The sequence below is a fragment of the Aulonocara stuartgranti genome, assembly GCF_965226115.1.
Source record: "Aulonocara stuartgranti genome assembly, chromosome: 15".
NCBI classification, from domain to species: Eukaryota; Metazoa; Chordata; class Actinopteri; order Cichliformes; family Cichlidae; genus Aulonocara; species Aulonocara stuartgranti.
The window spans coordinates 35,656,526-35,681,338 of record NC_138951.1 but is presented as its reverse complement, the minus strand read 5'-3'; the positions used below and the strand labels follow the sequence as shown (position 1 = coordinate 35,681,338).

The 24,813-nt window shown below is 38.8% G+C and overlaps 1 protein-coding gene across 1 annotated transcript; it reads left to right on the top strand.

Annotated features, from left to right (window-relative positions):
- Positions 1–386: 386 nt before the first annotated feature.
- Positions 387–17,343, top strand: LOC309689434 (FYN-binding protein 1). The gene is made up of 16 exons (XM_082505837.1): positions 387–517; positions 6,127–6,778; positions 7,617–7,731; positions 8,199–8,254; positions 8,404–8,441; positions 8,745–8,779; positions 9,270–9,369; positions 9,486–9,648; positions 11,549–11,696; positions 11,820–11,836; positions 12,191–12,251; positions 12,460–12,502; positions 12,640–12,802; positions 14,494–14,527; positions 16,372–16,409; positions 16,521–17,343. Exons 1-16 carry the CDS (start codon positions 515–517, stop codon positions 16,544–16,546), a joined length of 1,692 nt encoding a protein of 563 aa, XP_082361963.1. The 5' UTR covers positions 387–514; the 3' UTR covers positions 16,547–17,343.
- Positions 17,344–24,813: the final 7,470 nt, after the last annotated feature.

The window sequence follows — 24,813 nt, the reverse complement described above, 5'->3', positions numbered from 1 at the left end:
ACGTGTACAAGATGAATAAATGACATAACGTACGAGGAAACCCCGCTCTTACTTCACTAAAATTCTCGTCCTTTCATGTATTTTTCAACATCTCCTCGTCTTATCTAAATAAGGTTATTTTATTCTTTCCTGCCCTAATTAATTTGCTTTTCTTCACTTCATGCGCTCGCACATAATCAAACACAAAGAGTAGATCAACAAAAGCACACAGTGAGATTAATGCCACACTTAGTAAGGCCCGGTTGGATGTTGTTGTGCACATTATGATAAGGCTGACCTTTCAGGGCGAAATGAAACAAAGTGGTGCGCCTATTATTTTCTGCTCTTATTCTTATGTTGTGTCACTATCAGTCACCCTCTTGCCCACACTGAATTGCAGAGCATTTCCTCATTCGCAGTAAGCTCAGTGTGGTTGTGCGTGCAGCAGCACACACAGCTACATCGGCCTGGATACTGGTGTTACTACTAGACATGGAACGTTTTGACCACTAATAAACTATCACTGAAGGAAAAGATGGTAAGGCATTCTTATTTATTCTTTTTTTGAATGTACTAATGATGGACTAATTAGGAAGTCCTCCACTGAAGCTTACACAATCCTCTTCAGGCGCTGTGTGTTTAACTCTGACCATTTCCTCCTGACCACCAAGAGGTTTATGAATAACTAGACTTTTGTAGAAGGAACCTCAGCAGGTATTATTGTAACACTACAGGTCTAACCTCAGTTTCTATGTATCCTCCACTTAGAACAAATGTACTTTTATAACTGAACCATCTTTAAAACGTTCAAGTTTTGTAACACAATATCCACAAAACATGACAAGTACAGTTTGGCACAGTTTTTCTAAACAGCGTTTATTGGATCAGTTTCACAGGGGAAAAAAGGGGAAGTTGAAGAGAGGAAAAAAAGAAATGTTCATGGTCAAGCGGATGAAAGCAAGTTTTATTACAAGGCTGTTGCTGGTTAATGATTCACACTAAACTTTATGGCTACCTATTTTCTAATGTATCCGAATGTTAAGCACCCTAAGGCTTTTTGTTAGACAAAAAAAAAAGAGTCATAGTCATAGGTTATGAACTCTTTTAGGAAAGGATTTTATTCTTCCATCACTTTTCTTGTTTCTTTTTTACTCATCAGCAGGGAGTATTAACCCTGGCCACTCTGATTTTACACATTAGTATAATTCTCGGGCTTCATGGGTGACTGAAAAGCTGAACTGGGGATAAAATAAATCAAGACATTTTACTTGTGAATGGTGTGGCCTTTAAACTGGACGTCATTGCAGACAATTGGTAATTATTTAAAAAAAAAACAAAAAAAAAACTTGGTTTTACCCTGACCATAAGAATGAAATTTGCAGTAGCATATGTATTTTTAACTGTCTTGTTTGTTACAGTAGAGTTACAGTAGTACTGTTTTCTCATTAGGACCTGAGTGCAGCACACCTGCACAAGCAGTCTGTGGTTTTTAAAATAATCTAGTTAACTGTGTCAGCCTGTGTTTGCTCTGCAGCAGGCGCGCGCTGACTGAAAGTGTGCGAGCATGTGAGTGTTTCTTTTTTTTTTTGTGGTTTGGAGGGAAAGTTTTTTGTCTGCTTCCTTTGTTCCCTGTAACAAAGGCGATGCTGCCGCCCCGAACTGCGAACGGAGCTTGCAGCTTATTGGTGCAGGAGTGACAGCAGCATGCGTTTCTATGGTAACCGGGTGCAGGATGCTAGCTGAGGTATGGAGGTGTGTGGTTGCGAGCACTTCCTGCTCTTCAGCTACTTTTTGACTTTGCACAGCTCACAGCCTGAACGAGTGACACTGAGTGATGGTGTGATTCGTTTATTGTTTTTATTTTGTCAACAGCTGAGATATTCATTCCTCATGTTTCACAGCTTCCGTTTCGATTGTATCTCCCTTACGGTTCTTTTGATGCTGTGAGCATTTTGAAAGGCCGGGTTACTGGGAAATAAGATTTAAATCTCAATGTGACTTTTCACCTGAATAAATAAAGGATGATAATAATAATAATGATCTCTAAAATGTTTCTCTCTCTATTTCCGCTTCTACCATCCAGCACTACGCAACCTCTCTTGATTTACTTCATAAGGATTCATTTAAAAACCCCAATGTCTACAAAATATTTTAAATATAAGCTTCACAGAGATGCTAATTATTATCCATTGTTTCATCCATATGAAACATTTTTTAAGAATAACATGACTAAACGTAAAATGCATAAAATGCATAAAAATCTTGAGGTTATAGGGGAAAAATAATATATTCATTTTAATTTTCTCATCTGTTTACTTGGAAATATTAATTAAATAATTAATATTAGTTTGCAGTTCTGTCCATTTTCATTTTCAGCCATTTGGAAATATTCAAATGCAGTGGATGTCTAGTTAAAACTGCCAGTATGATAGCAACCAGCTAGCAGCAGTGCGTTGTGGTTCACAGAGCGATCAGACGGGAAATGACCTCTGAAAAGCTGATTAAGCGTTGGGAGATCCGTGCTCAGTCACCAGCAAAGCAAAGCAAAACACCCTGTCATGCACAGATGAAGCGCATGCCAGTAACTTCTAGAAACTCGTGCACCAGGGTCACAGGTGCAAACCTCTCTGTCATCAAGGTGCTTTCCTGCAAGTCATATGATTGTTTTTGTGAGCTCTGGAAAACGTGCCAGTACCTTCCTCCTCTGTCCCTTGGCTTAAGCCTTTTTGCACCCCTACTTGGCTCATAAACATCTTACACAAAAGGTGAGCAACAACATGTCACATGTTGAAGACTGTCTGCCTTGGTGTGAGTGTTCTGTTCACGTAGAAAGAGACAACAGTAAGTACAACGTATTTATGTAGTATCCCAAAGTGCTTTACAGAGGTATCAATAAAAACGAACTTGTGCAAGGTTAACATGAACACACATGTAATGAATGTTTCAATGGCTCTTCAATGGCATGTGTGGCATAATGGTGCAAAGCATAAAAAAGCGGCTCCACCTTAAACAGTTCTGTAAAAAACGAGTAAATAAATAAATAACTTATTGGACAGTTGTAACCAAGATGAACTTGTACCAGAATGATGAGGAAAAGTATGAAGAAAGGGAGAAACAGATCATGATCCAAAGCATTATGTGTCAAACAGAACCATACTCTCTGCTCAGCTTAATCCAAATGCTGCAGAAGCAATCAGAAAGCACCTCACTGTGAAAATAGATAATGACCCAAACCAAGCAACAAGAGTTTCTTGAGGCCAATTAAAGAATATTCTTCAATGGCCAAGTAAGTCACATTGTCTCCACCGAATAGTGCATGCTTTTCTATTATTGAATACAAAACTGAAAGCAGAGAGACCCTCAAACAAGCAGCAGCTAAAGGCAGGTGCAGTAAAGGACTAGTAGAGCAACTCAATGGAAAAAACAGCATTTGGTGAGTTGTTCTTTCATGCAAGCATTCAAAGTATTTTTTATATATATGTTTAAATTGATGTTAGTTCACTAAAATGTGAAGGCTGTGCATAAAAGTGACTGTCAGTCTCAAACAGCTCATGCTAAATTTGTGATCAGTCATCAGTTCAGTGACATCTTTGTTCTTTGATATATAATCCACTGCAGTGGTGTACAGAAGCTACAACTACAATAAAATGTGTCTTCGTCCCAAATGTCACGGAGAGCGCCGTCCTCCTAGTTCTAAGTCTGGTCCCTTCCTCACTCGCCATGCTGACTTTTAAAATACAAAGACAAAATGAAAGCCTCGGCTAACAGCTTCAAGATGGGGCATTAATCAGTGAGTGATGTTGCAGTGATCAGGCTATGAGTAATGTACTTTTTAATTTTTCTTTTCTTATTGTTGTCAGAGCGATTAACAACATTAGTTTAACGAATAGTTTACACAGCACACGTTTAACTTGCATAAGTTCCCTCAGATCTGCAGATCTTGAGGTACAGTTTCCAAGAAGAAGTAAGCAGCTCCCTTCGTGACTGCCTTTTTCAGTGCAGGTGTCACGCATGACATCACATCCCATGTTTGTAACACTAAATGTCTGATTAATGCTTGATAGTACATCAGTGAGATCTACTCACACTCACAAGATCTACTAAAAATGATTGAAAAACAACTTTGGAGAAAGATATTCTGATGTTTACGGGGTTTTTTCTCACTCAGTGGAAGCCCTCACTGGAGTCAGCAGTGTCTTGATATGTCTTGGCTTTACTTTTAGGGATCAGTGAGGTCATCCACCTTTATAAATAGTCTACTGCCAGCTTGCTAGAGAACATGTGAAATACTCTAAACTGAACTGAATAAAGTGATGCAGCAGAGTAATTTACGATTTCCAACTCATTCCTTTTAAAAATGGACATTCACCAGCACACATAAATAAACGTTTACATTGATACATATATTTGTACATATATTTATTATTATTTTCAGATGTAGCCATTCTTGTATTTTGCTTGTTTACATTATTGTATTTTGCACAACTCTGTTGCTTGTGAAGCTCGCACACAAGAATTTCACTCACATGTGCTGTACCAATGTACCTGCACATGTGATGTGACAATAAAAGTGATTTGATTTGATTTGATTTGATCCCCAGCAGGTTATATGAGGTCATGTGGCCCGCTGCATGTGGAGCAGACGAGGCTGAGAACTAAAGCTTTTGGAGTAACGGTGGACTCGCTCCCATTGAACTCCCACTAAAAACTTTGTTGTTGTGAAGCACTTTGCAATATTTATCTTCAGTCATCTTAAGTCATAATTTCATTTGTACTTACTTACTTAGAATAGCTGCAAGATGTGCAGTTTAGGTCTCAATACATCAACATTAAAATGACTTTAACCAGTAATGTGTTTGAGGAAGTGTTGATCCAAACAAATCTGCTCGGATTATGCTGCCATGATTGTCATAATAGGTTATTTTGCAGCATTGCAGGGAAACAAACAGATTACAAATATGGACAAAACAAAGCGCTGGTATCAGACTTGGTTTTGGCACTGATAACTTTATTTTAAAATGCACAATTGCAAATTGGTCCACAGTTTTGATGTGAACCAGTCCTATCCTATCTTCAGTCATCCGCAAAACCGCAACAACATTTTTCCAAAGTTTAAGCTTTGGAAAAATGGATTTCAAAAAACAAAAAGTCCTGATCAAAGACAACAGACCGAACGAGGTCTCAGCAGGATTTATACGTGATGAACGACATTTTAAAACGACCTCTAGTTCATGCAGGGAAGCAAGAATATGGGTGATGTGGCGTTTGGCTGCTGCATCTAAACCAACCAGAGGACTTAGAAACACGCATGAACAATGAGTTCAAATAATCGAGATGGGAGAAAATAAAAGTTCCAACTTGTTAAATGACAGCAGAGGTTTGATTTGTGCTTCTTAGATGAAATAAATGAGACTGGGTGAGCTCGGAGATCACGTTCAAAATTTAAATTCTTGTCAAAGATTTCAAGGAGGTGATTTGAGGTCGCCGGAGAAGCTAAACACAGCCAAACACAACAAGGTCAGCTGTGATGGTAAAACTGAGGATTATTAATGGTGAAGCACTGAGGCACTACTGTTTATCTTCAATATAGCTGAAGTACGAATTAATGAGCCTGTTAAGATGACCCAAGGGTAAGAAGTAAAACAGCTGGTCCCAGGGTTGAGCCCTCAGTGCATAACATTGTGTTTTATTAGAAGATGCTTTCATTTAGCATATTTCTCAAGAGTGACAAGATTTTTGTTTTTCCCCTGTGTTTACTTTCACCAAAAATCTCGGCAAACAGGACTTTAGCTCACATGCTTTTTAAAAATGCATTTGTGCTGATCTACTTTTTTATTAATATTATTATTATTCTTGACTAACATCTAATAATAATTACTTCTCACATCATTTGGTTCTTTGGTGTTCAGAGTTCACCAAGAAGTTTCAAGTGCTGCAAAGAGAGCTATCAGTTCTGTGAACATCAAAACAAACCAGGAAACAGTGTTGTTGCACGCTGCATTCTCACTTTGTAAAGATAGCGTAGGGGTTTGATGTGTGTGTGTTTGTGTGCGTGGGGGGCATGCCTTGCTCTGTGCTGCGCTGCTAACTTCCTGCTTTACAAGCAGAGCTGCTGCAGTTGAGATTCTGCTCTTGTGTTGTTTTCAGGGGGACAGCGTTGATGTCAAGGCTCTGAGAGCCAAGTTCAACAGCAAATCCAGCACCTCGGATACCAGCAGCCGGGACAGCGGCTCGCCGAAATCTCCTCGACCTGGGTTTGGGAGAGCCATTCTTCCAGTGGCAGAGAGCGAGCTGACACAGAGACTTTCACCCACGATTCCTCCTCATCTGGCTGGCCCAGGCCCGGTGAGACTCCCGAGAATTGAGCCGATGGCGGCTTCGATCCCTCCCAGACCGGGTTCGTTCCCTCGACCGCCTGCCTATGCTGGACTCAGAACCCCCATTCAGCCAACAGATGCTACCAAAGTCAAGCAGACGGGGGAGATGCTACAGAACATGATGCTGAGGCATCAGAAGTCCCCGGTCCCCCCGGTCCCCCAGGTCCCCCAGGTACCCCAGGTACCCCGACTAGGAGCTGGAAGCTCAGCTCCTGTTCCACCTCCCACCTCTACCCCTCTTCCACTCAGACAGCAGCCTCGACAGAGGAGCGCGGGGGAAGTGACCCCACTGAGGAGGCCTCTGCCCCCTGAAGGACCGATGCCCGTGAAACCTAAAAGACCTCCGACTGTCAACTTGGAGCCGTTTCGGAGGAACAGGAGAGGGCTTCCTCCTGCTCTTCCTGCCCCGAGGACGAGTGATGGTAAGTCTGTCTGGTTCAGGTGTTCAAGTCCCTTAATAAGGTGCGCCATCATATTAAGTTAACACAGTAAGTGAGACCATCTTGACTTGTTTGTGTCTGCTGTACTGTGACTGTGGCTGGTGTATAGTTTATGGTAAAATGGTAAATGGCCTGCATTTGTATAGCGCTATACACTACATTCAGTCATTCACCCATTCACACACACATTCACACACTGGTGATGGCAAGCTACATTGTAGCCACAGCTGCCCTGGGGCGCTCCTAACTGAACTCCCAAAAATACAAATAATAAAATGAATGATGACTAACTTCCTTTGAGCTGCTCAGTTAAGTGGACCTGATGTTCTTCACGCTGTCATGTCCTGTCACGGAGATGGACAGAAACATAACCGTGTCTTTAATTTTCTTGCTACAATGGCTGAAAATGTCAGAATTGTCCAAATCAAATCTAAAAGGGACAACAGCAATCTGCGGTGAGGTAAAGCTCCGAACGTAAATCAAGCATTAAGTCTGATTTATTGGAAAATAAATCAGACTCTTAAAAGGAGGAGAGACTTTTAAAAAGAATCTGTTTTCAAATCTTGTAATGAGACAGATTCTGACACTGACAGTCCTCAGTGTGCTTTGTCAGTGACAAAAATGTGCTAAAAACTTGATTTGTTCAACCACTTTAAAGGAAAAAGCAGAACACTCAAACAGAGCACCAAACATCGCGTGTGTAAAGCAGTAATTTCTGCTGTTTGTGTGATTGCTTTTTGTGGGATTACACTTCTTTCATCCATTTCATTTTGTCGTAACGTCATTGTGCAAAGATTTTTTTCTCTGCTACTCTTTGTAGGCTCAGGAAGCAGAAGGATGTCTTTACCTGTAGCACCACCGGCAGTGGTCAGTCCTCCAAAACCTCCACAACGCTCTGACAAACCCAACAGACTGCAGCGGCAGATTGCCTCTGCGTAAGTATTTGGGTTAACACAACGATGATGTGAAGCCCTGTTATGTCTGGTTTTGAGCCTCTTATGTAAGAGGCCCAGTGCTGCTGAACTGATGCAAAGGAAACTGTGTGAAACTCTTAGTGTTTTAAACCAAGTATTATAGGACACCTTAGTTTCAGCTTTCAAATGACTTCATTTACATCTAGTGCGGGCAAGAGATGCTGAAGAATTACGAAGCAGAGGGTTTACCGCTGCTGCAGTCGTGACCCGAGATTAGAAAATATGTGCAAGGATTCGCCTGTTGCACAGCAACACTGTTTCTCAAAATGCATTTTGAACACACCTAAGTATACTTTCAAAGAAAAACCTTATTGACCGGATGATGGTTTTAACAGTCAAATTAAGCTTTTTCCTACTGAGTCAATACAGATGTAACAAAGCACTTGCTGACCAGTAATCAGAGAAACCTGTCTGATTGTCGATTTCAGGGACCTGGACGAAGACGAACAGGATCCCTATGACGATATCGACATTGACAAAAATGGTGAAGACTTGTTTTGTTCTTGAAGCTTCTCTGACACATTGTCTGAGCTATAGTCACTGCTTGGTATTTTTAACATTGTGTTTTCTATTAGAGGACATGCCCTGTTTTCACATATCGGTTTATAATTTATATTTTGCGTTACTTTACAGAGAACTGCAGCGAACACAGTTCACAGTGTGTTGATGGGGTGAGTAAAGAAAAGCAAAAACGAAAAATTTACCACCGTGGAAGTCTCGCTTTGCAAGAACATAGTGCACATTTCCCTGAATCTGTTAATAGACTAGGTTTAAAACCAACATTGCACTCTTAGAAAATAATAAGGCACAAAAAATAAACAGCTCTGATCATTTTTTGATTTAAGCTTTGAAAATCTACAAAAAGGCACTCTTTTATCAGAAGTAATCAGAAGTGCCGCTTTTATCTAATAATCCCGTACAAGATGACTTGTCTTTGCTCTTTACGGGTACAAATAAAAGCTTTTCTCTTGCAGGATGATGACGACGAGGTGTATGAGATGATTGATGAGTAAGTATGAATGTTCTGTCTTCCCCATTAAACCACTGAGTCTCTATTTAATAGAAATGTGGCTGCAGCTGCATGAACAGAAAGCAGTCTACAGTTTCTATTGTTTCTGTTGCTGCTTCTGTTATTTTTGCAACTCATAAGTGATCTGTGGTGCAGTATTTAAGTTACAGTGCAAAAAATGGCACCTTGGTACGATATCTACATCTTTATTTATCGTTTACTATAAAGAGTAAGTCACACTCATTTCCTGTGATTCAACATACAGAATTTCCTGTTAAAGCAAAAACATTGTGACAGAATTCAGGCAACGTCTGTCGAAATGTGGGAAGACTGGAGAACTTGAAAAACTTTTTGTGTAAAACGCTTATGTGTGAAACATTTATCTGCCCAGAAAACGAAAAATAAAGGCACCTAACTCAAAATCTGTGAAGGGGGAATTCTTTTAAAAGGTGGCCGGTCTTCGTTTGTTTATTTGATTCTTCTCTTATAGGGAGCAAGAGAAAGCCACCATGAAAGAAGTTAAGAAGAAACAGGAGAAGGACATGAAAGAGATTCAGAAAAAAATGAGTGAGCTCAAGAAGAAATTTCAGGTAAAGACACGGAGAGAGAAAAGATGACTTTTAAGTTAGCCTGAATGGTTAATGGTTAAGTTATCCTGCTCCGCCTCATCCCTTTGGTGTAAACATTATATCTTTCCCCCGTGCAGTTACAAGGAGAGATAGAGGTTATTCACACCGCCAAAGTCCGGTACGACTGGAATGGGGAAGGGAAACTGGACCTGAGCGTGCACCAGGGGGACAGCGTGGAGATCCTCCGTGTGACGGGTAACCCGGGAGGCAGATGGTTGGCACGCACTATGAATGGAAACTGTAAGTTTACATTTCAGTCAATCACATAAAGAAAGCCTTTGAATAAATTGACTTGTACCAAAATATCAAAAGAAAAAAGAAAGCAAACAAAGTAGAGACTTCTGCATCAAAGTTTTCCATCTGAAACACTGGTTATTGTCGTCGGTGGTGATATTATCGTAGCTGTGGTTCAGGAGATGAAGCAGGGCGTCTACCAATCGGAAGTCTTGATGGTTTGATCTCCGGCTCCTCCAGTCTGCATATCAAAGTATCCTGGTGCAGAGTGTGTGTGTGTGTGTGAGAATTAGGCAATAATTAGGCTTAGAGTGAAGGACTGTATGAAGGTGTGTGTGACTGGGTAAGTGAGTTGCTTGGTGAGGACCTCTTGGCGTCGTATTTTAGCACAAGGTCCCTCTTTCATGTCAGATTTATTCAGTTTCTTCCTACTGATTTTATTTTTTTTCATTTGTTCATCAAAAAAGCAAAGTAATGCCAGTAACTGACAAATGAAAACTCAAATAATGCAGCTTTCGCACTTTTTCCCCCGAAAGTCGTTAATTACGGTACTTCCTTCTGTAAGATATTTTTTCTGTTCCTTACGTCCTCAAAGGGCTCTGGCAACAACTTTTCACTTTATTTATTTATTTTACTATGTCCTCAAAAATATAAAGTATCTGCAACTGAGCATTTGAGACCATAACGTCTAAAGTATCACAAAGTTACAATGTAAACAAAATGCAGTTAGTGTGACAGAACTTTAGCACATTATGGTGTAAGCGTGCTTATGTAGCAGGAGAGTGATGCTGTTGCTCCCTCTGCACGGATTCATTTAACAATAGTTGAACTCTCATATGGAACTGAGAAACAACTGCTTCCTGTGTTAATGTTAGAAATGCAGACTCTGGATATAAATATACATTCACTGCTCACTTTGTTAGCTACCCCTTTGGATGTGCCTGTGATCTTAGAATATCTTTAATTCTTTGTGAAATTGAGTAGAAATTCAACACGACTCCTTGGAGATTTTGGTGCAGCTGATCCAGATTTGTAGCTGTGCATCTGTAATGTCTCCCATTCAATCACATCCCAAAGGTGCTCTACTGGATTGACATCTACTGACTGTGGAGTCTATCTGAATACAATTAACTAATTGTCATATATTTGAGCTTTGTGACTTGTTCCTGCTGGAAGCACCAAAGAATACTCAGTTGGTACTCAAGATCCCAAACTGTGCCCCCACCATGAAGAGAAGCCTGAGCCATTGATACAATCGATCCATGCTTTCAAGGTGTTTATCCCAAATTCTGATTCTACTACCATAACGTGGCGGCAGAGATCAGGACTCATCATCAGACTAGACTTTTATCCAATCTTCTGTTGTTCAGTTTTGGTGAGCTCGTGTTAATTGTGGCCACAGTTTCCTGTTCTTAGCTGACAGGATTGCCAACCAGTGTGGTCTTCTGCTACTGTACCCCATGTGCTTCAAGGTTTAACATGTTGTGTTGAAAGATGCTCTTCTGCATCCTCTGATTGTCATAAGTGGTTATTTCCATGACTGTTGTGTTTTTATCAGCTCAAAGCAGTCTGGCTATTCCCCTCTGACCTCAATAAGGCATTCTCACCCAGAGGACTGCCATTCACTGGATATTTTCTCTTTTTTGGACCACTATCTGGGAAAATCCTGGCACCAACAACCATGCCATGTTCAAAGACACTTGATTCATCTTTCTTCTAGGATTCTGTGCTGTGGCTATTTAGCATAAATCTAGTTTTATTAAGTAATAAAATAAGTAATAATCATCTAATATACAGATCAGATTCTGGGTATTAGATGATTATGTGTGGCTAATACGTATCGTATAATCATGAAATGTCACAATCAAGCCACAGTGCTTCATTTTGTTGTTGCACTTCTCTGCAGATGGATACATCAACAACTCGTGTGTGGATATTGACTATGAAGCAGTGAAGATCAAACACGGGTACAAAAAATCAAATTCACAAGCGTTACCTCCACCACCCCCGGACCCACCACAGATCTTTAATATGGACTCCGACAACAGAGACAGGTGCAGGATAAGAGATTGCTAATTCTGCTGCAGCTTCACATCTGTTCAGTTGAATTTCATTTTCAGTTTTACTCACGTCTCTTCCAACTAAACCCTTGTTTGTATGTTTCCTCTAACTTGCAGCCTGATTCAAGATGAGGGTAAGTGACTGCAGACCACAGTGAAGTGCAAATAACAATCTATGCCAAGTTAAGATGATATAAAAATACAAAAGGATTTTTCTCTTGTATTTTTCTCTAGTGGAAAAATGTATAGGGATATATTTGGTGCCTAATTTGTCTTTTCTAGAACATTTCTATGAGCTACTTGGCAATCTTGCAGTATGCAAGTGATAGCTATGTACTTTTAAAAATTTTTAGTTTTAATGACAAATATTTGAAACAGTTTCTTTCATCAGATAATATTTATTATTATTTCTTATTATGTAGCATTTATTATTTACTATTATTTATTCCTTTTAGCATCTGTTTTATGGACTTTTTTTTGGTTCTCAGATGACTATGATGATGTCCAACCACTACCTGAAGATTTCCCACCTCCGCCACCTGAAATCAGGTATCAGTTAACCCCCAATTAATTTGAAGAAGGCTGAGATATTGATGACTAAGTATTAGTGAATTTTCATCATAAAAATAACTTTTACGTGTGCAGATCTAGTCACTGGTGACATCAGATGGTGTTAAAGAAAAACTAAATTTAACAATGAGAAAATTGATAATGAATTCATTTGTGATTAACTGTTATACCATATTATATTTTTCAGCATAGACCCCAAAGTGGAGAAGGATTTGAAAAAAAAATTTAAGGTAAACCTTTTTAAAAACTTTGCAGAGTGCCATCTGCATTGCAATCAATTCAGATGTTTGTTTGTTTTTTACTCATGCAATGGGAATCGCCCTTTTCATTATTTTTTTTTAATTCGACCACTGTGACTGTTTCCCAGTATGATGGACCACTCAGGGTGCTGCACACCATGTTAGTGGATCCTAACTCCATCATAAAGAAACCAGGAGCAAAAGATCTGCCTGTAACACAGGGAGAGATTGTGGATGTCATCCAGCTCACCAACAGCAAGAAAGCTCTGTGTCGCAACAGGTTTGGGAAATGTATGTAAAACCATCAGCATCTCATTCACTTTTGTAATTGTAATTTGTAGAATTTGCAGTTCATTGGTTTAAGAAAACATGAAGTACTCTGGGATTTTGTTTGTTTGTCCTTTTTCAAATATATGATGTCATGAGCTTTTCTTACTGTTCTTTTCATATGTCGTTCATTACGGCCTCTGGAAAAAGAAATAAAATTCCTGTAAAAGATGTACGCATCTTCTAAACCTTTCGCAGAAGAGGCTTTATAATTAAAACATTTCAGCCATTTGTATGTTTATGTGTTTGAACATGGCCCAGATGGAGTCAATGGTGACTTAAAGACAATATTAAAAACAAAGATTAGACAAGAAACTGCTGTGAAGATTATAATAATAATAATAATAATAATAATAATAATAATAATAATAATAATAAGAGCATGCTGAAAAACAAAACAAAACAGTGCAATCATATTCCCAAAAATATTAATTAACTAAATAAAAAATTACCTCAAATGAAAGCCAAATAAAACATTATTTCTAGTAATAATAAAAGGGGATGTCACACAGTTTTAGTTTATTTCTTTATTATTTATAATTATTATAAAATGACATCTTCTCTCTCTACAGCACAGTATTTGCTGAATATGTTGATCTGCTGCTGCTTGATGAAAGATCAGGCCATTGACATTTCTTCCTATATCCTTTCTTGTTGGTTAAACCTGACCCAAATATTACCATAAAACTTAAGATATTTCAATTAAACACAAATTTGTGCCACAGAAAGATAAAGCCAAGAGAACAACAAAGTTACAAGAATTTACTCCTTTATAATCACTGATGTTCAATGAAAGTCTTTAAAACATAGTGTCACAGTCACAGCAAAGAGGGATCCAAATGCAGGATATGCAGACAAAGTATAAAAAAAATAACTGTTAATTAGACTGACGGTAGAAGTCTATGGACAAAAGAAGCAAAATTCACAGTAACACATAAAAACAGCAAACTCTTAAAGAAACACATGAAGCACACAATTATAACAACAACAACAACAAAAGAAAAGACACTGACAATGACTGTAGTGAGACTAGTGATCTATATGCACTAATGAGGTAATCAGGGAGAATGGAAACACTAGAGTAACAAAACACAGCTGAAGCTAATCAAGGTAATGACAAAGAAAGAAAAATGAAATATAAGACACGGGAGACAAATGCCTACCAAAATAAAAGAGGAAGCGTTATTACACAGCGACAAGGACTTGACAACATGACACAAGAAGATTAAGATTTGACAGGATACAAGAAGATACAGTACTAGTGAGGATGAACTAACATATGCCAATACATGAATGAACTCCACAGAGAACAATCCCTCTAACCTAAGTAAAGATGTACTGGTGGACTTCACCTTGATTTTGAGGTCACGTCACTGGGATTCGAACTCGTTTGAGATTTTTAGTAGCTACACCTACGCTATATAAATTTGAAACTCCTACGTCGGCTCGGTCTCAAGCTATCACATTCACATCGCCTGCCAGCCCAGCAGGGCAACAACAATACCCATCGGCCTTTTAAGTCTTTATGGAGTAATAAAAACACAACACAGATCATTTTTGTGTAGTAATATCAGACAATAATTCAAAAAGTATTTCAATATTTCAAATGATGATAATAAATAGTGATAATTTCTGTGCTGTCTCCTGTTTCACAGATGGTTATGTGTCCAGATCTCTTCTTCTTCCAATGTAAGTGAATCCTCCTGACTTCATATGTGACTGACTATGTCAATGTACTTCCTTAAAGTGTAAAGAAGTAATAAATCACACTAAATGTGTGTTTTTTGAAGATTGTCAAAGATAAAAGCTTAGTGTATGAAATGTATAATATAAGGGTCATTGATGTGCACATCTGTGTGTCCGAGTGCATGATACTGTTTAAAAAGATCTGTTGAAACTAATTTAATCCGATCATTGCATATAAATTCCCATCTTTGAAATTAAAACTAACACTAATGTAGTAGACAGTGTTAGAGGTTTAAATAACATTAATTTAATTGCATTTTTTTTTTGCACTTTTTTCGTGCCTCCTGAGTTTTGCAAATATTTTCATTTTATACAGGCTGTTACTTGAACACCTGTATTGAAGGACAAAAGAATTTGAAATTTTATAACTAAACATATTCCTAGTTTTACATTGGTTGCCCCCCGACCTGGCAAGTATATTTGCATGTATACTAGATGTGTGAGGACACACGCTGTCTGTGTGCATGCGAAGCAATGTGCAAGCTAGGACTGTGTCGTTTTTTCATTACAACATGCAGAACAGGAAGTAGAAACCTTTTAAGTGGAATTCAGGTACACACAAATGTGCATAACCACCTAAAAGTTTGATTTTTTCAACTATTTACTGATTTATATAATTATTAATGTATTGCTAAAAGTGCATTAAACTGCACCTCTCCTTTCTTTAGCTTTATATTATTCTGGGTCCTATTAATAGGTTGAGACAGATTCTTCAACATTAGGCAGTCGATCACAGTAACAAATAAGATTGATAACAGGGGAAAGAATAATATCCTCTGGAAGGGGAAACCTCACTTAAAGTGTAGAGTGCCCGTCTAGATGAGCTGATGTTTCCCTTCCCACAGCTTCAGCAGCTTCCACAATGCTTATTATCCACAGCAGATTTCAGGCATTGTCTTTTTCCCCCGATTCCGGCTCCTCTGAGCTTTCACTTTTCTTCTATTCTTCTTGTTTCTGTGTTTATGAAATAGGAGTACATATGAATGAGGATCATTTTATCACATTAAATCGTTTTGTTATCAAGCAAGAGCCAAGATGAAAAATCATAAATAACCATTAAAAAAAATGTAACAAAAGTTATTACAGTTTTGTATTTTCTAATTTGTTTTTAGCTTTATTTATTTATTTATTTTTTAATTTTAACTTAAAAAAAATTTCAGTCTAGCTTCAGTTCATTTCAGGAGCCAGTTTGCTTGTTTCAGTTTAGTTTCAATTGCTTAAAATGTTTAGTTTTGCTTCAGTTTTTATTAGTTTCAGTGTTCGTTTTAATCCTTTATTTAGTGTTTCTGGAGAACAGAAGCAAGAGACAGGAAACCCAGTAAAACACAAAAATCCAATACACACAAACTGCCCATCAAATCCTCATCAGCCAAATGCTAATAATACGTTTTACAAAATGTACAAGTGCTAAAACTAAAGATACTCGCTTCATGTTTTTGTTTTATTTTAGCTTTGTCTTTTTTCTGAAAGTCTAGTTTTTGTTTTTATTTTAGTTGAATAAAATGTTTTTTTCACATGTAGTCTTTGTGAAACTGTCTTTTACAAATCTTATCTAAATATCCAAACCTTGTTTTTGTCTGGGCCTCAGAAGCATATATTATTATTGGAAATCTATTCATGTATTCATAAACTAACATTAAAACTGAAATTATCCACTCAGTTACAAAAAATATGCACGTCACAGCAATGGCTTGTATATAACCATCTTTTCTGCTTTTAACTAGTTTAGTTTAAACCTTGTTGATGAAGCTTATGGAATATCACAAGTTCCAAATATTCTTTTGCAGGGAACAAGACATTTATGATGACGTCGACTATGCAGATGGTAAGTTTCCGTTTTTATACTCTGCAATAAAATCCAGTCAGACTGAGCTTTTGTCATTTGTAATTGAAGTGCAAGTATAAAGGCGCATTTTCTTTCTCTGTTTTGTTTCAGATGTCTACGACAACGATTCTCTGTAACATGATTATTAAAGTGTATCAAACTAAACATACAAGAGAGAAAAGGAAACAAACAAACCAAACATTTTTTAGCTTTATCGAACTATAACCAAAAACTGGATGCTAGAAAATCAAGTAAAGACAGAATCTGTCTGGATACAGATGCTTTATTTGATTGCACAAACTTCAGAAATGTGTTGAAAAGTCACAGGTTTGTAGAGTTTCTGTAGATTTGTTTGTGCTAAGCTGTATAAAAGTTCAAACTTAATCCAACTGTGTAATTATTCAAACTGACAAAATCAAACGATATATCAAACTTAAATATAAATATAATAATTTATAAGGACTTGGGGTTTTTTTGTCCACAAAAGGTCACTCATAATAAGACTGTGTAAACAAACTTACTGTAAACCTTCACTCACCTGCCACTATATTACCTGCTCAACGTATCAACACGTGATGTCACAGAGCTCACTCTACTCAAATGGCCTCCACAGTCACCAGATCTCGGTCCTGTTCATGGACTCACAGACTCACAACATGGATGTGCAGCCAACAAAATCTGCAGTGACACTTGAATCTCTGCCATAAAGAATTAAAAATGGTTTTAAAAACAAAATGTGGGCTGGAACCTTATATTAGTAATGTATAGCTAATAAAGTGGCTGGTGAGTGTAAGTGCACACAGATTGTCGAAGGTCAACAAACTCATCAGTGTTTGTCAAAGTGCTTGTATAGAAAATAAATACACTATTACTGTTGATGTGTGTATTTTTCACCCTCTGAGATAATTTAAATAAAATAGTTTTTATCTGATGATTGTTTTGTTTTGTTTGTTCCTTAATAAAAAATAAAAACAGAGCTCAACTAGTGAAAATGTTTGATTATGTTTAGTCAAATGGGAGTTAAAGTCCTTTCCTGCTGTGGTAAAGTTTATTTTCTAGAAAGACTGAGAGGTTTGCCATCACTAAGGTGAGGACAGCTACACATTATCTGTCTGGGTAGGTTTACATCAAAGCTGAAATAACTCAGCAGTTCTATTCAATTCAATTTCATTTATACAGCTCCAAATCACAACAACAGTCTCAAGGTGCTTTATATTGTAAGGTAGACCCTACAATAATACATACAGAGAAAAACCGCAAAATCAAATGACCCTCTATAAGCAAGCACTTTGGCAACAGTGGGAAGGAAAAACTCCCTTTTAACAGGAAGAAACCTCCAGCAGAACCAGGCTCAGGGAGGGGCGGCCATCTCCCGGGACCGGTTGGGGTGAGAGAAGGAAGACAGGATAAAAAACATGCTGTGAAAGAGAGACAGAGATTAGTAACAAGTATGATTCAATGCAGAGAGGTCTATTAACACAAAGTGAGTGAGGAAAAAGCGCCCAGTGCATCATGGGAATCCCCCAGCAGCCTACACCTATTGCAGCATAACTAAGGGAGGATTCAGGGTCACCAGATCCAGCCCTAACTATATAACTTAGCAAAAAGGAAAGTTTTAAGCCTAATCTTAAAAGTAGAGATAGTGTCTGTCTCCTGAATCCAAACTGGAAGCTGGTTCCACAGAGGAGGGGCCTGAACACTGAAGGCTCTGCCTCCCATTCTACTTTTAAATACTCCAGGAACAACACACAGGCCTTTGTTTCTGTTTCCATCTTGTGGTGAAACCTCTCACCTGCATCCTGCAGAACACTCGAGAAGCGCTTTGCAGACAGAATGAGGTTTATGTCCATCTCGTCTAAAATTATTTTCCTTTCATCCACAGTCATAAACCATAAATATTTATAGATGTTTGCTTTTTATTAAGAAATGCTTAGTTTGTACTGATACTTATTTATTCTTTAAATTAAACCCTCCTAATGCAACAATATTCATAATGCTGAAAAAAAAACTAACAAATATTAAACTGTATTTGAAGTCGTTCAAGTTCTTCCAAAACTGATTTAAAGCTCATCATTTATGTCAACAATGCATGTGTTTAAGCAGAGACACTGAAGAACAACAAAAATATTCAAAATGTCCAAATACTTACAGTCTGGGCTGAATATTTGTTCTTTAGTTTTTAGTTTCTGTCCAAATGCTTCTACCAGTGGCTCTTATTTATTCTTATTTTTATTATCATTTTGTTGGTGCTGGTTGAGACAGAGAAATGTGGAAAGCCCAGTCACAACAAACATACAAACAAATCCCTCCTCATGCTAATAAAATAAAAATACAGCCATATTTTGGAAATCTTTAGAAAACTTAAAGTAAAAATGATAGCACTATTTATGAAGTTAATAACAAACTGAATTTACGTTTTCATCCCCTAAGCCAGCCCGCTGGACTTTAAGACAACCATGATATCAGACTACTAATTTCATGTTTGTTATGTGACGGATGTGTGAAGGCAGGAGAAGGACCCAAAGTGCAGACTCCGGAGAGTAACTCAAAACACAGCTTTAATGCTGAACTCAAAAGGGTAGCAAAACTAGAAATACACTTAAACAGACAGAACACACAGCTAGATAAGGGTAGATCACAACACAGACACAGAGAAACACAGGGCTTAAATACACAGAGGGAGCAATCAGGGAATAGGTAACAGGAGGGAAACACAGCTGGGGCAAATCAGGCCTAACGAGACAAAGGAAGCAAAACCAGATACATTAACATCAGACATGGACCTTCAAAATAAAACAGGAAACATAACACAGACTGAACTAAAGACACAGACTCACATGCAGGCACTGCAACAAAGGGAACAAAGACATGGTACCAGGGCAGACAGACACTGACTGGACACGGGGATATAGCAACTAAGGATTACACAGAGACATAAACCATAAGACATAACTCTAACGAAGAAACCAAAGAATAGAAATGATACAGTTTTTCTCAGTCGCTTTGGTGCGTTTCTCAGATCAGAATTGAAATTCTCATAACTATTAGTTCAACCTCCACAACACTCAGTCATTTGTGCACATCATAGTAGCAATTTCTCCTCTCTCTGAACAAACTGCAAATGATTTTGGACATGAATCAGTTGCATCCATACATTTCCCTGCTGCTTTCTGACATTTCTATTTGCTTATGTCATGTCAGTCAAAAGTAATCATACCTATGGATGCTGAATAGTCGTTCCATTGCATACATCCATTGCTTGAGTCATCACACACAAAATTGTTGAACTAGTTATCACATGCCAAATATTGGCCATCTGTCAAGCAAATCCTATACCTTTCTGTATCATTGTTCCTGGAAATGTCTCCGAAATTGAACAATTGATCTCAGGTGAATTACAGCTGTCACTCATGAGGAGGCGTGTGAAAGTTTAGTTGTAACCAATGACAAACAACTTGTTCACTGTCAATAATGGATGAATCCTGTGAATCCCCAATTGGCAAGCATATATAAACTGCGCAGGAGCTAGTGTGTACCATTTCTACACTTCTGTGACCCAAAATGGAAGGTCAGCACCGTGGAAGAGGGGTGAGGATGGGGGGAGGAAGGGGAAGGGGAAGAGGGAGAAGAGGCAGATATAGGCGGATTCCTAATGAAATAAGGGCTACAATTGTGGACCATGTTGTCAATCACGGCCTCACCATGGAGGAGGCTGGTCGAAGGGTGCAACCCAATATTGGAAGAACTACTGTCAGTTCAATCATTCAAACATTCTGTAGGGAAAACAGGTATGCAAACAGTAATACACTGTACTGTACTGTGCCATCTCAGACACATCACATGTTACTGTACTGTATTTGCAATTTCACAAAAAGTTCACTCTGCACCACATAGGATTGTAAGACAACCTCGCGGAGGCGGAAGAGGGCCCCTTTTTACCCCACAGCAAGAAGAAGCCATTTGTGCAATGGTCATTGCAAACAATGCAATAAAGCTGAGAGACATACAAAGCGCTGTCATAGAGAATTACACGGTATTTGGCAATATTGAATCTGTTTCAATTTCAACAATTGACAGAGTACTCAAGAAAAATGAAATCCACATGAGCAAATGGCCCTGCTAGCAGCCATGGATGCAGCATGTGACGACATCACAGCAGGGTCCTGCAGAGGATGGATTCGCCACTCCAGGAGATACTTTCCTCGCTGCATTGTGAGGGATAACATCTGTTGTGATGTAGATGAAAATATGTGGCCAGACAGACAGGAACGTCTGGATGTGCAAGAATGATTTACTGTACTGTTACATGTGCTGTTTATTGTTCACATTAGTGCACAGGGCCCTATTTCAGGAAGCCGGTTTAGTGGAAAAACTGAGTAAGTATACCCTGAGTTAACGAAAACTCTGGGTTTTCGGTTTCACAAAGCGAGTTCAGCTGAAGCCTGAGTGAGTCACTATGACGACACACGCCGTGAAGCTAACCTGCCCCCTAGCAGGTTTACTACAACTAACCCTGACTGTCCCCGCCTCTTTGTCGGAAACCTGACAGTAGGAAGTGTCGGACATGGCGTGCCCCGTCCTTGAAGAGCCAGTAGATCGTGAAGCCCAAATTCTCCGCAGAGCTCTCCGCCGGGAGAGAGTGATCAGAGCGCGTTTGGACATTTTATCATTTCCTGATGATTTCCTGTGCGAACGTTACCGTTTCTCAGCACAATCTATAAGTTATGTGAATAACATCCTCAGGCCATATATTACGCATGTGACACATCGCGGACATGCTCTCAGTTCATTACGTATTATCTGTATTGCACTTCGGTTTTTTGCAAACGGGAGCTTTCTGTATAATATTGGTGATGCTGAGCACGTTTCCAAGGCTACCGTCTGTCGGGCAGTCAGGAATGTTACAGTTGCACTGAAACGTCTCCTGTACTCGTTTGTGTTCCCCGGTCATAGACCCACAAGATTTATCAAAGAGGGATTCCACAAAATTGCAGGTATCAGGATGAACGAAACTTAATTTATGATGTGGTGATACTTGGACTACTACTTAAATTGTACATTTATTTTCAGGGTTCCCAGGCGTGATTGGCTGTATAGATGGCACTCACATTCCAATCATTGCTCCTTCAGTAAATGAAGGAGACTATGTGAACAGGAAGTCTTTCCACAGCATTAATGTGCAGGTACATAGTTCCCTGTAGCATTTCAAACTAACAAATCATTTCATTATAGTAATGGATGCTAATTTGTGTTCTCTGCACTGTGAAGATCATATATGATGCTGCCAACATTATCACAAATGTGGAAGCCAAGCGGCCAGGCTCTGTCCATGACTCACAAATATTCCGTGAATGTACACTGAGCACAAAATTTGGACATGGTGAGTTGAGAATACTTTAAAATATATAAAGACCAATTGCTTCAGGGACATTTGAACTGAAGTGTATCCTTCTGTCTTAGGAGAGTTCACTGGCTACTTGCTTGGTGATAGGGGGTATCCATGTTTACCCTATTTGCTTACCCCTTACCCTGACCCTGAACCGGGCCCACAGCAGCGATATAATCTGGCTAATTGCAGGACAAGAGCCAGAATTGAAATGACTATCGGAATGCTTAAGGCCCGGTTCCAGTGCCTGCAAAGACTCAGGGTCACCCCAGAAAGGGCATGTGACATTATTGTGGCATGTGTGATTCTTCACAACATTGCCACAATTAGAGGAGAACACTGTCCTTCTGAACCAGACATCAGCAGTGATCCAAACCATGAACATCCTGACCCTCCCACGGACATACAAGATGGAAGCGCAGTCAGAGACACCATATGTCACAATCATTTCTTTTGACCCATCACCTCAACATGTTGAAAGAAGAATAAACAGATTTTTTGTTCAACTGGCTTTATTGGTCGCCTGTATTTCCTGTACACAAAGTATTAAAAGATGTAAACCTCATAAAGTGTCTCTGTTGCTTCCTCCTCCGTAACAGCTGTCAATGTTTCTTCATTATTTTCCTGTAGTAAAGAAATAAACAACATTGCTGTTCTACTGTAAACTCATCTAATCTGTGGAGTATTACTCACAACTGCATGTTGGTCTGGCTCAACAGGAGGCTGCACCAGATGCAGTACACCATCACCATCAACTGATAGAATATGAGGTTTATACAGGTCACTTAAACTTACAAGGGACCAAATGGCAATTAACAAACATACCAATCACCTTACACTTCATTGTCATTATGCTCTCAAAGACAACCAAGACTGAGGGAAGGCAAAATCAGTCGGAAAATAACTTCACTACAAAATAATCCATTATGGTAAAGAGTTTATCAAATGAATGAGTAGCACTGCAAAGGTGACTGTGAAGAAAGGATGTATGCACATCATGTATTATTTTGAATTTACCCCTTATGTCGGCACTTGTGTCTTGCGGGGTTATTGACTCAGAGGATGTCCCCGCAGAGATGCCTTCGGCCACAGGGCGCCCACTGTTTTGGCTGAGGGCCAACTGCTCAGCCTCTGTGTAGTGGTGGTGGAGGACCCCCACCTGTTTTTCGGGCCTCCGCTTTTTTTCTGTTGGCTATAACGGGCCACATTTGAGCATACAGAGTAAGCAAATATGTACTTGTAATGTGCTCAGATAATTTCAATAAGTGCTTACAGAAAGAAAATTAATGTAGCCTCTAACTGCAATTGATTTACATGGGACAAACAGACCAAGCACTGTGGCTCATAATACAATACCTGTTTGGACTATATTTTTATATTTCATTTTTACTTGCTGCCAGGCACGTTTGGGGCCTGTTGGGTTGCACCTGCGCTCACATCACATCACAAAATAAAATGTATAAAATAACAAATAAAATAACATATGATAAAATAACGTGTTAAATGGGTGGAAATCCCTAGATCAATGTTTATATTAACACTCACGCATTGACTCTGTCGGCTATGTTTTGCCATGCATGCTCCCTTTCTTTTGCAGCTGTGGCTGTGTTACTTTTTTCCGCGGAATTTGTATGTTATCGGCATATGCTGCCATCAGAATTTCGGCCTCAAGCGCTGTGACATACATTGACCGCGCCTTCTTTCCCTCCGTCTCCATGGTGACTCGCTTAATCTGTGCTCCGCTTATCAGGGCTTTATGTATCCTCGTCCGCGCGCTTCACTTGGGGTTAAAGCAACTCCGCGTTGACTGAACTAATTGTTATCAGCCTTTCTGAAACGGAATATTCCGAGTTGGACAGTTCGGGGTTACTCAACCGTGAGTGTCGTTTTTCACTCTGAGTTTTCCAAACCGGCTTCCTGAAATAGGGCCCTGCTCTACCAAATGGGTGATTTTATGTTTACATGTATTCTACAGTGCACAAGTGACTGTAGCATATTTTTCTTTTGCACAATTCTGTAGGATTACAAACACTTCTACACAATGGAAATGTGAAACGTACGTATTCAGTGTCTCAGTTACTCCCAAGACTCCCATAACATCTACAGTAACTTTACTGCACATTTCAGATGGCTGTACAGGTAGGCCATAGTGCTGTCGTCAGCATTTTCAGGTGTCACCAATTGTTTTTGCAATGGGAAACACTGAAATTATAAACTGTCATAGTGGAAACATGACAATGCCATTTGACTATCTTGTTCATAAAGATGGTGTCAAGACTTTTCATTTTGATGGCACTGACAGTTTCGTTGACATGGATACTTGCTTTTGAGGTATGGATAATCAATTCTGTGCATGTGACGTGCTTTTGCAGGCTATCCACTAGGTTTTGCGGTTTGCACTAATTGTTTTGGGAAATGCACTAACTGCTGTGCAAATGTTAATGGTGTTCTAAGAAACGCACCAAAGCGACTGAGAAAAACACAATAAACTCAAAACCCTGGGTCAACGACCCAGGCATCCTAACAATGTTCAGCAATGAAAGTAAGTAACTTTAATTTCTTCATCAAAACAGCAATAATGTTGTGCTTTACTTTATTTCACGCTTCTTCGTTTTGTTTTGGGGTTTTTTTGGTTTGGTTGGTTTTTGTAAAACTGTAAATTTGAAAATTCATGGATAATAACTATAATAATATTTTATCGTTAAAAATAAAATTTCAATTAGAGCTTGCACGTGCAAGTGGATTAACCATCGCAGAAACAAAAATATAATTACAGTACTGTAATATATCACATATAGATAGATAGATAGATAGATAGATAGATAGATAGATAGATAGATAGATAGATAGATAGATAGATAGATAGATAGATAGATAGATAGATAGATAGATAGATAGATAGATAGATAGATAGATAGATAGATAGATATGTTTAAATGTTTCGTGGTGGTTGTACTTGCTTTTACTTAAGTGTGCTACTTTAAAGAAAATGATTTTAATTTGATTTGCATATTTGCA

Coding starts and splice junctions, on each gene's coding strand:
- LOC309689434 (XM_082505837.1), top strand. Junction 12,252..12,459: donor CCTCCGCCACCTGAAATCAG/GTATCAGTTAAC, acceptor TATATTTTTCAG/CATAGACCCCAAAGTGGAGA. Junction 14,528..16,371: donor AGATCTCTTCTTCTTCCAAT/GTAAGTGAATCC, acceptor ATTCTTTTGCAG/GGAACAAGACATTTATGATG.